General features: G+C 30.9%; 3 protein-coding genes across 3 annotated transcripts; 1 reads left to right on the top strand and 2 right to left on the bottom strand.

The window, feature by feature from the left end:
* Positions 1 to 40: 40 nt before the first annotated feature.
* Positions 41 to 3818, bottom strand: LOC123714210 (tubulin gamma-2 chain-like). The gene is made up of 10 exons (XM_045668402.1): positions 3664 to 3818; positions 3393 to 3595; positions 3126 to 3272; positions 2830 to 2966; positions 2321 to 2515; positions 1990 to 2110; positions 1476 to 1607; positions 1088 to 1270; positions 621 to 807; positions 41 to 314 (listed from the first exon to the last, which is right to left on the bottom strand). Exons 1-10 carry the CDS (start codon positions 3710 to 3712, stop codon positions 301 to 303), a joined length of 1368 nt encoding a protein of 455 aa, XP_045524358.1. The 5' UTR covers positions 3713 to 3818; the 3' UTR covers positions 41 to 300.
* A 1167-nt stretch (positions 3819 to 4985) lies between these two features.
* LOC123714363 (arrestin domain-containing protein 4) lies at positions 4986 to 10145 on the top strand. Its single transcript, XM_045668596.1, has 6 exons — positions 4986 to 5566; positions 5888 to 6004; positions 6082 to 6299; positions 8642 to 8824; positions 9159 to 9344; positions 9639 to 10145. Exons 1-6 carry the CDS (start codon positions 5446 to 5448, stop codon positions 9801 to 9803), a joined length of 990 nt encoding a protein of 329 aa, XP_045524552.1. The 5' UTR covers positions 4986 to 5445; the 3' UTR covers positions 9804 to 10145.
* Positions 10146 to 10422: 277 nt separating this feature from the next.
* LOC123714580 (COP9 signalosome complex subunit 2) lies at positions 10423 to 13671 on the bottom strand. The gene is made up of 9 exons (XM_045668898.1): positions 13497 to 13671; positions 13304 to 13430; positions 12948 to 13142; positions 12745 to 12870; positions 12253 to 12420; positions 11908 to 12082; positions 11608 to 11746; positions 11091 to 11423; positions 10423 to 10830 (listed from the first exon to the last, which is right to left on the bottom strand). The coding sequence occupies exons 2-9, from the start codon at positions 13355 to 13357 to the stop codon at positions 10686 to 10688; spliced, it is 1335 nt and encodes a 444-aa protein (XP_045524854.1). The 5' UTR covers positions 13358 to 13430; positions 13497 to 13671; the 3' UTR covers positions 10423 to 10685.
* Between the last annotated feature and the right edge of the window lie 219 nt (positions 13672 to 13890).

Below are 13890 nucleotides of genomic sequence, written 5' to 3' on the forward strand. Positions count from 1 at the left end.
ATTTAGACTTACAATAAGACTTATACAAATAAAAACGTAATAAAATGTAGTTTTTATTTTATAACCTGCTCCAACAATCAGATCTATCAATTTGTACAAAGTAAATTGATATGCACTTCAATACTTTATATCACAAGAAGTTAGTAAAATCCTAAAACTATGTAAGAGTATGTATATACATATGGCATTATCAGATTAACAAATTCGAGACATGCAGTTAATGACACTGGTTAAATGTAACTTAAGAATACTTCAGCATCAGTCTCTACTTGATGTCATTCACTGACACTTTGGTTTTCCTTAGATGCTGCTTTCTGAAAATAAAAAAATAAAATATACAAAATTTGTTTCCATACATTATTAGGAAGACTTACTATAAAACATGTAATCCTTCAAGGGCATATATTCTAAACACCTTCATATTACTGGTTGTCTTGGAAGTAGAGATTTTGTCATTATCCAGTTGGATAACTGTATTGAGGTTGTGTGTTCTACATTCTACATCCTGAAGAAACTGCCATGCCTTAGGTAAAAAAATATGTGTATTTAACTGAAAACAAATTTGTCTATGTGAAAGGAATGTCTGTACCATGCCCCATTCAGGGTAACTTGATACCAACCTGGGTTCCAATGGACATAATCAGGTGTAGCGGCTGCCTGGTACTCCCGAACTAATTCATCTACAACCGAACGGGATTCATCAAACTCCTCTAGTGAGTCCTGGAACATAGGCTCTTTGCGGAATACATCTATAAAAGCCTCGCGCTTGCGCAGTTTATCGAATTGTTGTAGACACCGGTCAAACAACTGCAAACAAGTTACATATTTTAAGTAAAAAAGGTCAACTTAAATCAACATCAAAGATCAAGAAAAGATTTGTCCACATATTTTGAATTGTAAAAAAAATGATATTTTTTATCAGATTTGCCCGATTCAATTTCAATAATGTGTTTAATATAATATGACCAGTAAATATATATTATAATAATTTTCTTAACTTTATGGAATTTGTATTTTATCAATTAGCTGCCAAAAAGTTACTGTAGAATAGATACTTTAATAATTTACTTTAGTAATTATTACTTACTGAAGAAATATTTGTGTGATTAGCAAGAAGTAGGCCAGACACTTTGTGCGACGCTGTGACGTAGGGCGAACGTCGAGACAAAGCTACTTGTATGGAGGCTGGACCCCACGGAATAAACGATGCCAGTTTCCGTTCGCGGATGCGTTGAAGAGACTTATGCACTTGAGATGGGTCTACCTCTCCCTAAAAAAACTTTAGGCTTTTAAATTGAAATAACTTTTGAAACAACTTGAATAAAACGATTTGAATTAATTTCGAATACCTTAAAATGTAAATATTCTTTTGTTAAGATTCTAAATTTAGAAAAACTACCATTATGGCAACAGTAAATAAAAGCAATTTTTTATTATTTTATTATGGTAACAAATATTTAAATCAAGGTAAATACCTGAATGATATTCAGAATGGAGATGTAGCAGTGTTGGTTTGCTCTATCAGGGCTCAGTGATACCATCATGTTCTTTGGTTGAAGAAGTCTCTGCATTACATCCAGCACAGTTGTCTTTCGAATCTTTGGAGCCTAAAATACAAAATATTTTATTGAATGTTTTTGCTGTCAAGGTTGCTGTATAAAATGGTTAAGAAATATATTGACAATCATTTCATACCACTAGATATTTAGGATCAATCCACTCTGTAATTTCTATCTACTAATGTGTATATAGATACTGTAGTCATGTAGCATAACATTGTGCATATATTTTTATTTAATTTTGAGGTGCCCCAAGTATGTTATTAAATGGAAAGTATTGATATGATTTTGATTATTTAAAGCAATTTAATAATCATAAAATATGTTGTTATAAATTAGAATCTTACATTGAACAACAAGTAATTAACAATAAACAACAAATGGTTAAAGTGATAAAAATTTTGAAAATTCATATTTTAAAAATACATACAGTATTAAGTTCATGGTCAGCTGTGAGAGGAGTATAACCAGTCATGAGGAAATGTAAACGTGGAGTAGGTATCAGTGGAGCCACTAGGCTTATTAGGTCATTGTTCATGTAGGATGGATACCTGTAAAAAATAATAATTAAGGTAACTTAATATATTTACACAATTGTAGTATCTTAAACAATTTTTTTGGCTTGATCATCACATTCTTTTTTAAGGGTTAATTGATAAGGGTCCAGCTTCCCTGACTTAAATGACTAGGGGTATAAAAATATTTAATATAATTATTTTTATTAGTGTTCATCTTACAAAAATACCCATTGTAGAATTTACCTCAATGTAGCTGTACTAGCACTCATAATTGTTGACACAAGTGTATTAATTTGTGCAAATGATGGGTTTTGTATATGCAATCTGTCACTAGCAATCCTGTTGAGAGCAGTGTTGTCCAACACCATCACACAGTCAGCACTTTCTGTCAATCTCTTCAAAGTTAATAAAGAGTTGTACGGTTGGACAACCACATCACTAAAATGGTATGGATTATTAAAGTTGTATTATTTATTAATGTAATTATTTTAGTGTAGGTTTTTTTAATAATATTTGTTTTCAATGGTTAAAGCATTCCGTAAACTATTGCAGTAAGGATATCAATAAGTTTAATATTAAATAAAATGAGTGAGATGTAATTAGTATATTGAATTTGCAGTTTTATTGAAACTACAGACTTTATTTACATGTATTATTATAAATAATATGGAGTATATTACTGTATAGACATTTCTATTTAATACCTGATTTCAATTAGATATATTATATTATAGATATATCATATTTAATACCTGATTTCATCCAAGTTAGGAAACACACTGTATGTTTGTACCAGCTTCTTAGGGAACCTATCTGATAGGTGCTCCAATATGTATGATCCCATACCTGATCCGGTTCCTCCAGCTATGGAGTGGCACAAAACAAAACCCTGTTGATCAAAACTATATATCATTACAAATTTTCTCCTTTCATCAGTAGTATACCTCAGTTTGGTTATTCATAATTTTATAAGGCTATAATTCTATATTTCCTTAGATTTAACATGTTTTTGTACAACATTAGTAAGGTTGTATATATTAAAAACTACCTCTAAGTTATCACTTCCATCAGCTTCTCTGTTAATGATATCAAAGACTTCTTCATTCAATTTCTCACCCTGAGCATAGCCAGATGCCCAGTTGTTTCCAGCCCCACCACCATGCTTTGATAAGTAAACATTCTCTGGATTATAAAGCTGAAAAATATATTAATTGATACAATACAATACAACTATATAGTCTTGTTAAGGCTAAAGTTTTTAACATAATTAAATTAATTATATATTACAATAACTATAAATTTGAAAAAAAAATACCTTTGCGTAAGGGGAGTTCATTATAGTGTGAATGACTCGAGGCTCCAAATCCAAAAGCACTGCTCTAGGAATGTAATGGTCATCATCTGCTTGATAAAAGAAAACATCTTTACGATCAGAACCCGCAGATGCAAACTCCTCCAATATTCCCTCCGGAGATATTCCATGTTCTATACAAAGCTGCTTCCAAAATTCAAAACCAACTGTGAAAATAAATAATTGTTTATGTTACTAAAAAGAACGAGTTCATAAACAGTGCTATATTTCTTACTTTGATTGCCACATTGGCCAAGTTGTAGAGTTATCATTTCACTCGGCATTTTTTCAGATTTTTATATATAATTTTTGTTTTAGTGACTGTAATCTGAAACAAACTATGTATCGCTAAAATTGCTTAAATGTTTTTGTTTAACCGTCATATTTTAACTACTATAATGTATAATTACTGACAATTGACAACATAAGTATGGTTCAATGATACGATTACAACTGACATTCCTACAGTTTGTGTTTCGAGTTTCAGTGTGTCCTTTTATTAGATTCTAGAACCTTTAAATAGTATTAAATTATTAAATCTGGGTACACACTAAAATACTACAGTTCGTTCTCGGACTGATGAAATATTTTAAAATATAATTTAGATTCGATCGGAACATGAACGGATAGTATGAATGCCGCCTTGTTTTTCATGAAATAATATTTTAAGCTTCTCCTATGATATATATTTTTAATTATTAAAATAAAAATTATAAATTATGTAGTTGTTATAAATCTGTATCTTATATTGAACAAAAAGTAATGAATAAATTTCGGTAAAAATTAATGAAACAATTTCAATGTTAAATTAATGGTCAGGTGTAAGAAGAGTATAACCAGTCATGAGAAAGTGTAAAAGTAAGGTAACCAATTATTTTTTCTTCATTAAGAGTAAATTTTATTTTCTTTTAAAAACATATTTTTCTTCAGACTAGACCTTTTTTGCTAAATGAGGATGTTCGTATGTTTTTTTTGCTAAGATAGATATATCCATCTCTTTTCACAAATGTAATTTTGACGTTAGAAAAGGAGGTCTGTAGTATCTATAATCATAAAACGGCCTCTTAATTGTGATAGGAAACGGCAGACATATGTGCGCGCGAAATTCAAATCACTGTCGAAATCATTTTAAATATTTAATTTAATAAAATTTAAATAAAATAATCTAAAAATGTTGTAGTAATACAAATGAGTACTTTTCGAGTACAGGATTTGAAAAGAGTACGGTTTGCGTTTGAAGAAAAGTACAAAGCTCAGAAAATGAGTATACTCGTAGGTCACCTTAGTAAAAGAGTCGGATTCAGTGGAGCAACTAGGCTTATTCGGTCAATGTTCATGTACGTTCGTTCGTTGAATACCTATACAAAATAACAATGATTATGTTAGGTTAATAGATTTTACCATTTAATATTTTATTTTTTTACCAGACAGATCGGACCACGAACGAACCGTCATCGAAATTGTAGAGTAAACTAAATTTGTATGTATTTAAATTTTTTTAGATGTTTCCAGTTTCAAATTGGTCTGTGCATTTTAGTTTAAAGTTAAAACTTAGTCAATAGTCAACAAGTTAAGGTTTATCATTTAGTGTGAACTGTGAACATTAAACATATTTACTTTTTAATATAATTTTTAAGTAAATTCAATGGGTATTATTGTAGAATATAAATATTACTAATTCTATTTTAAAAAACTTTAATCTTTTGGTGTTTTGAACTTCTATTGTTTATAGTGAAGTTTTATCTGACCTTCACAGCTATTTCTCAATCTCCACCTACAAGTAGACTTGAGAAATGAAAAGTTATTTGAATAATGTCATCCTATGTTTGTATGTGCGTTAAATTGTAATTAAAGTAACTCGTAATTACCTAATCAACTTATACAATTAAGTCGCTAGTTGCCGTGTAGTGTCTATTTTATTCGAAGTTAATTAGATATTGTTTCATCCGCATACTTTTTAAGTGTGAAATCTAAAACTTGTGTATAATTTAAACCTTACCACACCTTCCGATCAAAAATGCCAAAAAAGCTGTTAAAATTTTTAATAGTGTTTGATAATACTTCTTTACTTTATTTTCCTGGACAATTCTTATCAGGAAAAGTGTTGATGGAATTACAAGATGACACTCCTGTATTGGGTAAGCATATAAGATAGTGGTACTTTTCCACTAGTGACTACAAACATTGCTAATGTTTAGACTTTAATTTTATAACATCAAATATTTTACATAAAAAGTATGTATGACTTTTATTGTTTTGATTTTATGTTAACTTTGTAATGTTTTTAAGTTAGCTATTTGATCAATTAGTTACTGTATTAACAAAATATTATGTGGGTGGTGGAAGGTTAACTACTTGAAAAGATAGATAAAATAATTTATCTAAAGTCAAATTTAATTACATAGTTATACTATATTATGATTTATGTTTAGATTGATAATAAAAAATTACAATTTTAGGATTGCATTTCCATGTGATTGGGGAAGGAGTAGTACGAGTGGGCTCTGGTAGACATGAGAGATTATTTGACAAAGAAAATTATATTGATTTTAGAATGAGGTTGTTAGGGGAACCAGGTAATAAATATTCCATTCGAATATCTCAATAGCTTTACAAAGCTTTCTATATCACAGTAGAACTTCCTTACCCACAGGTCATAGTGCATCTATATTGTCACCAGGCATCCACAGCTTTCCATTTAAATTAGGTTTGCCAATGGGCCTCCCTTCCACATTTCTTGGAACTCATGGATGGGTACAGTATTTCTGCAAGGCTGCATTGAGAGAGCCAAATGGATTAACACACAAGAATCAACAAGTTTTTATAGTTATGAATCCTATTGATCTTAATTTGGAACCTCCTGTTTTGTCTGTAAGTACTTTCTATCATATTGGGGATACATGGGAGAAAACTTATAAAAATGCAGAAGCAGATCTTCACAAACTTAACGCGCACTTAACCAGCAGTCAGCTAACTATTAACCCATCTAAAACTAACTTCATAACTTTTACTATATGTGATAAGAGCCAACCCCCCTCTAATCTTAACATAAAATTACACGAACTAAATTGCAATTATAGTGAAGACTGCGGCTGTGACACGCTGCTTAGGGTGAAACAGATTAAATACTAAGGTGTGATTATTGACCAAAATCTAAACGCCCATGTTGATGCAGTAATAAAAAGGATACGTAGGTTAAGTTGGATTTTTTGCAATCTACGTTATGTAGCGGAACCAAACATCATATATACCGTATATAAAACATTAGTTCAATCTGTTATCACCTACTGTATCACAGTGTGGGGTGGTTGTGCGAAAACCAAAGTTCTAGCACTTGAAAGAGCTCGAAGAGCAATTATAAAAATAATGTTACTAAAAAATAAAAGTTTTCCAACTGAAGAGTTTTACAAGTCTTGCAAACTACTGACCATACGCCAGCTCTATATTCTCCGTTGTGTCCTTAGGAGACACGCAACCTCTCCACATAGAACAAACACACCTCAAAAAAGGACCCAACATAATATAATAAGCTACACAATTTGCAAGACTATCTTTGCACGCAATCAAATCAACAATCGCTCAGCTTATCTCTATAATAGTTTAAATAAAACCCTTAGCTTTCATAATCTTACATACCACAAATGTAAAACAACTTTAAACCATTGGCTCGGTACACTCAACTACAACAAAACAGAAGCATTGTTAAATCATCTAATATAATTTTTTCCTTAATCTATCTTTTCATGCAACACGCGCACACATTTATTTCGTCTTTCACAAACACATTACATAGTCATCATAATATATTCATATATTTATTTATTTTTAAACCAATTGTGTTGGTTGATGAAACTTTGTAAATTTAAAGAAGAGCGAAGCTTCCCTGTCTCAGGTCTCTGACTTACTAGGGAGGCCTCAATCTGAATTCTATTGTACATCTGATATCTGAACAAATAAAGAATTTTGATTTTGATTTTTTGATATCGCATTCAAGATTATTGTCTTGAATAGTATACAGGTAACACTAAAAATGTTTAGAAAATGAAAAACGGCTTAATGTAGAAAGTTGTAAATACTTTTATTCTTTTTCGAAGTAATCTCCGTATTATTATTATTGGTATTTCTGTATGCTTTCACCGCTTCTTCAGGCCTCGTAAAAGCGAATACCTCGAATTTTATCTTTAGTTCTTGGGAATAAATGAAAGTAGGCCCCAGGTCAGGACTGTATGGGGGATGACTCATTATCTCGACACTTGCCATAGTCAAATATTCATCAGTCCGTTTTGCGGAGTGCGCTGAAGCATTGTGGTAAAGGAGGATCCTGCTTTGAGGGCGCTGCTGTCGAAATTTTTCCAAGACAACATGCAAACAGCGATTGGCATACCAGTTTGCATTAACTGTCCTTCCATCTTCTAGCACAACTGTCGCAAAATTCCGACCAAAGATTGAGGCAATCATCTTGTTTCCTTCACTTCTTCCTTTCTTTACCTTAGTTGGCCGATCCTCGAAATAAAACACCCACTGAGCTGATTGTCTTTTGGTTTCGGCAGCTTTCATCACCTATGATGACATCGTCACAGCATTTGACTCACCGCCGATCAACTTATCTAACATTTGGCGACACCAGTCCATGCCATGATGTTTCCGGTCGTCGGTTAAAGTATGAGGAATCCATCTGGTACAACGATTCCTGATGCCTTAATGTTCGTGGAAAATTTTCTCGAGTTCATTTTCACGTGTAACAAGAGTTTTAGATTTACCGCCATTTCACAAAAACAAATGAATGCAATATACTACAAGTTACCAAAGAGTTCTACAATTGAAATTCAAAAAAGTTCATTAGCAATGTCTAACTGGCCAGTTCTAAACATTTTCAGTTACCCACGTAACATTTTTTAAAAATATTCTCTGAGGCATTACAAATTCATTGTAAAACTGATAATAGCCTTACATTATTACTGGTGAAAGTAATAATTGTTTTCAAATTATTGCATTTTGTTTTATGCAGCAGGTAATTTGTTCCAGACTGTTAAATGTTCATATAGCCATGTCACGTATAAATTATGTAAAAAAATACGACTGATTTTCTGAAATGATTCATAATATAAACAAATACAAATGTATATTATGAAAATAAAACCAATATTTGTTGTTGTAACCAACATAGTTAATAAGTGCATATAAATAACTGCAGGATTTCCTTTATATTTTAGCAAGAATTTGAGTTGGAAGTAGAGCATAAGCTTGGTGTGGGTTGTGTGGGCGGTGGGTCGGTCCGTTGTCGTGTTTCTTTGGATCGTGGTGCATATATACCAGGGCAGAGTGTTGTGCTATCGGCACATATTGTCAACAATTCAAGAACAGCATTAAGGTGTACAAGAGCAGCGCTCACAGAGGTAGTTTAGTGTGACTTACATATTTACAATAAGAGGAATATTAATGTAATACCACTATTAATTTCCATTCATTTTTAAGAGCAATGCACTTCGGTCAACAAAGTACCGAATTTAAACATGTAGTTTATGAATGAATGGATAAAAATGGCATTTCATATTTATAATAATTCTTGTTGAGATATCATATATTTAATAATATGTTACTCAGTAAATCAGTAAAGTAAATGTTTCTTTTATTTTTTTAAAGTGCTTATTTCCTCAAATTACATGGACAGGTACGAGTATCAGTTAAGCATCTAGTGTGTATGCTTCTTACTAATAACATATTTTGCAGACAATTCAATACATAGCCCATGGCAAGGTGGCAGCGCGTGAGGTCCGCGAATTGTCTCGTCTTGCGCACGGCAAGACTCGGGCAGGTGAAACAGATCGGTGGCGAGGGGAATTACTCTATGTACCACCCCTGCCGCCTACTAATCTCCGTGGGTGTCATTTAATATCAGTGCAGTATGACGTCTTTGTAAGTATTATGCTTATGTTTGTTAAATAAATGTAAGAAAGCAAATATCTAATATTTCTAGTCCAAAGCCAGATGGAGTTTTACATAACATAATCTATATATATATCTATTACATAATCTACAAACACATTCAATAGATTATAACACAAAATAGTATGCAATATGTTGAAGGGTAAAACTTTTCCCATATATTCACCATTAGTATTTTGCAATATTAATTTTGTATAATTAATATATGAATATGAGAGTGTAGCTTAGATGTTTATTCATTGTAAATTTTTTTTAAAATTACAGTTTATTATTGAGCCGAAAAGTTTAGAAAAAGAAATTAAACTACAGTTACCTATATTGCTGGGCACCTATCCATTCCGTGATGATGATGAAGAGGCACATCCTCCTACTCACTACCCTAGCACTCTACCCATTTTTAGACCCTGGCTTAATGAGAAACAAACATAATTATATGAAAACCTCACCTTAACAAAAGAGGTTGATTTTGCAAATGACTGGAACTGTTTAAAAAAACACAATTCAGAATCTTATTTACATTTTAGCCCTAAGTTTTTTAATACTATGTTGGCATATGTTTACATATCATAGGAATTTGTTATGTTTAACATTCCAATAATTTAAAGATTTCCAATATTTAGACCTAGTGCCATTTAGTTAGATAACATTTTTTTATATTCTCTTTAGAGGTATGATAATATTAATGATGTACTTATATGATTAAATCATTTATTGGAATTTTATAGTTTTCTAATGACATTGTATATTAACCTGTGATATATTGTCCGTCCATTTATTGTACTCAGCTTATTTAAATAAGATTTTTTATTAAATAATAAATATTATTACTAATTTTATAAAAATAGTTTTATTTTAATGAGAAACCACTACTTTAACAATTATATTGAAATCACAGTATTTTTCTTAATGACAAGAAATAAAAGATCTATTTTTATATTTACGTAATTTTAATTTAATGAAAGAAGCAACTGTGAACTGCTTATTTTATTAAGGCAACAATTCAAATGTTAATGTGTATTTAAAAAGGTTTTTAAAGAACAATAAGATAAAGTTCTAGAAAAGATGTAATTTACAAATAACTCAAACTTTATTTTACAATTGTTTTCTTCAGAAGATACTTATTGGGAATCATAATATTGTCAATTAGAGACAGGTTGTATAGTAATTACAAAATAAAATTGTTTTTTTGTACAACTGAGCTATCATCATTTCTACTGATTTTTCTTAAAACTGAACTTTAGTAACAAAGGTGTACCTCTTCTGCCAACGGCATGAGTGTAGGCATTGTAAAAAGAAGGGTAGTTACAAAAGTCAAGCGAGCTTGTTAGCCAGAGCCAAGTGAAGGCCGGCGAGTTGCGTAGTCCACTTATCAAGGGCGGAATATCGCGCTGCGCCGCGGGTACTACTTGCTAGTTCCAGCACTGAGTTCACTTGATCGATACGACCACTAATAGTACTGAAAAGTGACATTCGGAAATCAGAAGCATCTATAATCATGTTATTTTCAACTCGAAACAAGCGCTTAAATTACATAGAATTAGCAGACTGCTAACTCAGTTACATATTTTTAAATTGGCTATATATTATATAAGGGGTTACTTTTGCATGAATATACTTATTTAATATTTGAAACAGTTACTGCAATAATCAGGTAAAAATTAAATGTTATTGAATGATTCTATATAATATATACTAGTACTATACATATACACTTACTTATCAAGAATGCATGTCACAAGTAGGTTCTCCACCTCTTTCTCATCAATATTTAATTCTTTAGATATAAAAGGAATATGAATCCTAGTGTATGGACCAATTAGCTTAATCAAAACTTGAGTTCTGATGTTTCGTAAAAGATCCTCAATGTGTTCTCGGATAAAAGGATCATCCATTATATTGTTTCTATTATGTTTTAGAATAGACTCAAATTCATTTATGTCATTATTCTGATATGCCATCACTAAATTTGTCATTGCGAGTATTTCTGGATCATTTTTGTATGGTTTTGCTTCTTGAGAATCAAATGGATTAATGCCAGATTTCATAAGCCTAGGAAAGAAAAACTTTTGTAAATTCAACTAAATAATAAATAAAAATATGTCTATTTGTAAAAATATGTTTCGCTATGTGTAAATTATATGAGCAAGTTTATAATATATGATGTGTGATGTATACGATATAATACTGTAATAAATAGAAAAGATTGTATACTAGTGTAATTAAGATAACTTACATGTTAGCCAGTACTAAATACTTGAGACAGGTTGTACGACGTGGACTTCCTGATTCATCATAATTTTTAAATGCCTCAAAAAAGTCTGTATGGGCTTTTTCAAACTCTCCTTCACGCAGGTGCATTTTACCACCACATTCTATATATGCATTATATGCTGATTAATATATAAAACTTAACAATCCAAAATGAACTTCTTTTGCAGTTTTTTTTGTTAAAAGTCTCTAAACTTATACAGTACATCTAACCTTTTCAAAAATTTACTTAAAGATTTCCTTCTACCCAACTTCAATTGCATACCTCTTATTACTCCCATGATGAGTGGATGTGGTATGGCCGATTTGATATGCAGTGATTGTTCATAAAGCGCTTTTAATTTCTTATTATTCTTTTGTGCTGTGTACATTTGTATTTCTAAAGCATAGATTTCTAAAAGTTGTGTGCCTTTCTTAAGGTCATCCTCACCATCATCAGTCTGAAAATTTAAAGTGGTTAAGTGTTAATACTATTACAAAATAAAAACATATTCAAATAAAATACTTATATTTGTAATAGGTAAATTTCTGATATTATATTAGGGCTATAAATCTATATTGGAGTCTTTTTGAATCAATCATGAAGTAAATCAATAAATGTTCAATATACCTGACAACTCTGATGTAGTTGCTTAAGAATCTTAGCTAATTTATTAAAATCTCCTCTGTCATAATACAATTTTCCCAACTTAGTATTTGTTTTAAACCAAAGCCTATCATTTTTTGCATCCTTTAATGCTTCAAGAGTAGTTTCATAGAAGTCTTGAAGAAGCTCCATCTGTAAGAAATAGTTCCATCTGTAAAAGCTATGAATAATATGTTTACATACATTTAATCAATTTATAGTCTAAAAATCAGTTTATGACGACACTGTTTAGTAGTCTCTATGATGTCATTTTAACAGAGTTTGACTGTATTGCAATAGTAAATATGGATAAGTAAAAATAATTAGGATATAGAAGGTACACAGGCATTTTGAAGTGGTAACAGCACCGCGATGTTATGTCTGTCTCTTGTTGATTTAATATAATATTTTAAAAGACTACTATACTTATAGTGTTACATATTTATTATATATTGTATAATTGGTCTATATACATACATTTCTAGAGGTGGAGATGTAATCAAGGATTGAATTAATTGATTTTTCAGAATGATTTCTTGTTACCGCACTCTTAATATATGTAAGAAGTTGTTTATATCTTGTCATCATCTCCATGAAATTTCCCTATAAAAATACAAGTGTTATTATTGACATACAATTTAAGTAAACTATTTAGATCTTAAGTAAATAATATCACTTACCAATTTAAAATTTATTTTAATCATTTGCTTAAGAGCCTTAAAACCCCATTCTCCCTTCTCCCCGCCTTCAAGCTCTAAAACCTTTTGGAAACTGAGTAATGCCGCAGCTGGTTCATCTTCTTTTAGAGCTTTACTGTTGTAGTATTGGTTCTCAAGGTCTACATCTGGTTCTGAGTTACTGTCCTCAGAATACTCCTTAAAAATAGTGAAGGTATAAATATCTTTTCCTCATAAGAAAGATAACTCAAAAGCTGTGTTAGCTTTATTAATCAGAGCTCGAATGCAACAGATATTGGTTTAGAATATCATAATACAAATATGATATTCTGTATTCAAAGAATGCATGGGATATTTACCAAGCCATAGTCCTCCTCCTCTTCACACATGTAATCGTCATCGTTGTCAGACATTATTAGGCAAACGCGCGCTCTAACAATTATCTACAATACAGTGCCTGTGTCTTTGTGAATACTAGAGATACAACTGCAATTAAATGTCTGTCATTTTGTGTTTAAAAGTATCAAACGAAAGGTTATGTGTTTGACCTACCTATGATAAATTAAATATCACATAAATTATTATAAATAAAGTACTATTATAAAATGTTAAGTCGGCATTCAGAGTACAGTATTGATAATGTGATAGTTGATACTTATTACTTGAAAGTAAAGAGAATTGACATTGGGAGGAAATGGGAAGGAAGGAAGGAATGTCAAATCACATTGAGATTTTATAGAAATAATATAATTTATATGCCAAAATTGACTATTGACAATCCAATATGGTAGGCACTAAATAACTACAATAATGTTGAGAACATTAATGTATTATACGTTTTTATTGTTAAGATGTCTAATGATGGTGAAGTGCAACAATTTTTTGTCGAAGACAAAATTAGAATTGATAATATATGTATGGACTCCTTCAAGTTCTTTGTCACTGT

This window comes from Pieris brassicae, chromosome 9 (genome assembly GCF_905147105.1).
Source record: "Pieris brassicae chromosome 9, ilPieBrab1.1, whole genome shotgun sequence".
Classification (NCBI taxonomy): domain Eukaryota; kingdom Metazoa; phylum Arthropoda; class Insecta; order Lepidoptera; family Pieridae; genus Pieris; species Pieris brassicae.

Excerpts from the sequence above, each read along its gene's own strand:
- LOC123714210 (XM_045668402.1), bottom strand. The coding sequence starts at position 3,712 with ATGCCGAGTGAAATGATAACTCTACAACTTGGCCAATGTGGCAATCAA. Across the intron at positions 3,273-3,392 it reads TGAACTCCCCTTACGCAAAG|CTTTATAATCCAGAGAATGT; the intron begins GTATTTTTTTTT and ends TATATTTTTCAG. Across the intron at positions 1,271-1,475 it reads CCATTCTGAATATCATTCAG|GGAGAGGTAGACCCATCTCA; the intron begins GTATTTACCTTG and ends AAGTTTTTTTAG.
- LOC123714363 (XM_045668596.1), top strand. The coding sequence starts at position 5,446 with ATGCCAAAAAAGCTGTTAAAATTTTTAATAGTGTTTGATAATACTTCT. Across the intron at positions 8,825-9,158 it reads CAAGAGCAGCGCTCACAGAG|ACAATTCAATACATAGCCCA; the intron begins GTAGTTTAGTGT and ends CATATTTTGCAG. Across the intron at positions 9,345-9,638 it reads CAGTGCAGTATGACGTCTTT|TTTATTATTGAGCCGAAAAG; the intron begins GTAAGTATTATG and ends TTAAAATTACAG.
- LOC123714580 (XM_045668898.1), bottom strand. The coding sequence starts at position 13,357 with ATGTCTGACAACGATGACGATTACATGTGTGAAGAGGAGGAGGACTAT. Across the intron at positions 13,143-13,303 it reads AGGAGGAGGACTATGGCTTG|GAGTATTCTGAGGACAGTAA; the intron begins GTAAATATCCCA and ends ACTATTTTTAAG. Across the intron at positions 11,424-11,607 it reads TATTTAGTACTGGCTAACAT|GCTTATGAAATCTGGCATTA; the intron begins GTAAGTTATCTT and ends TTTCTTTCCTAG.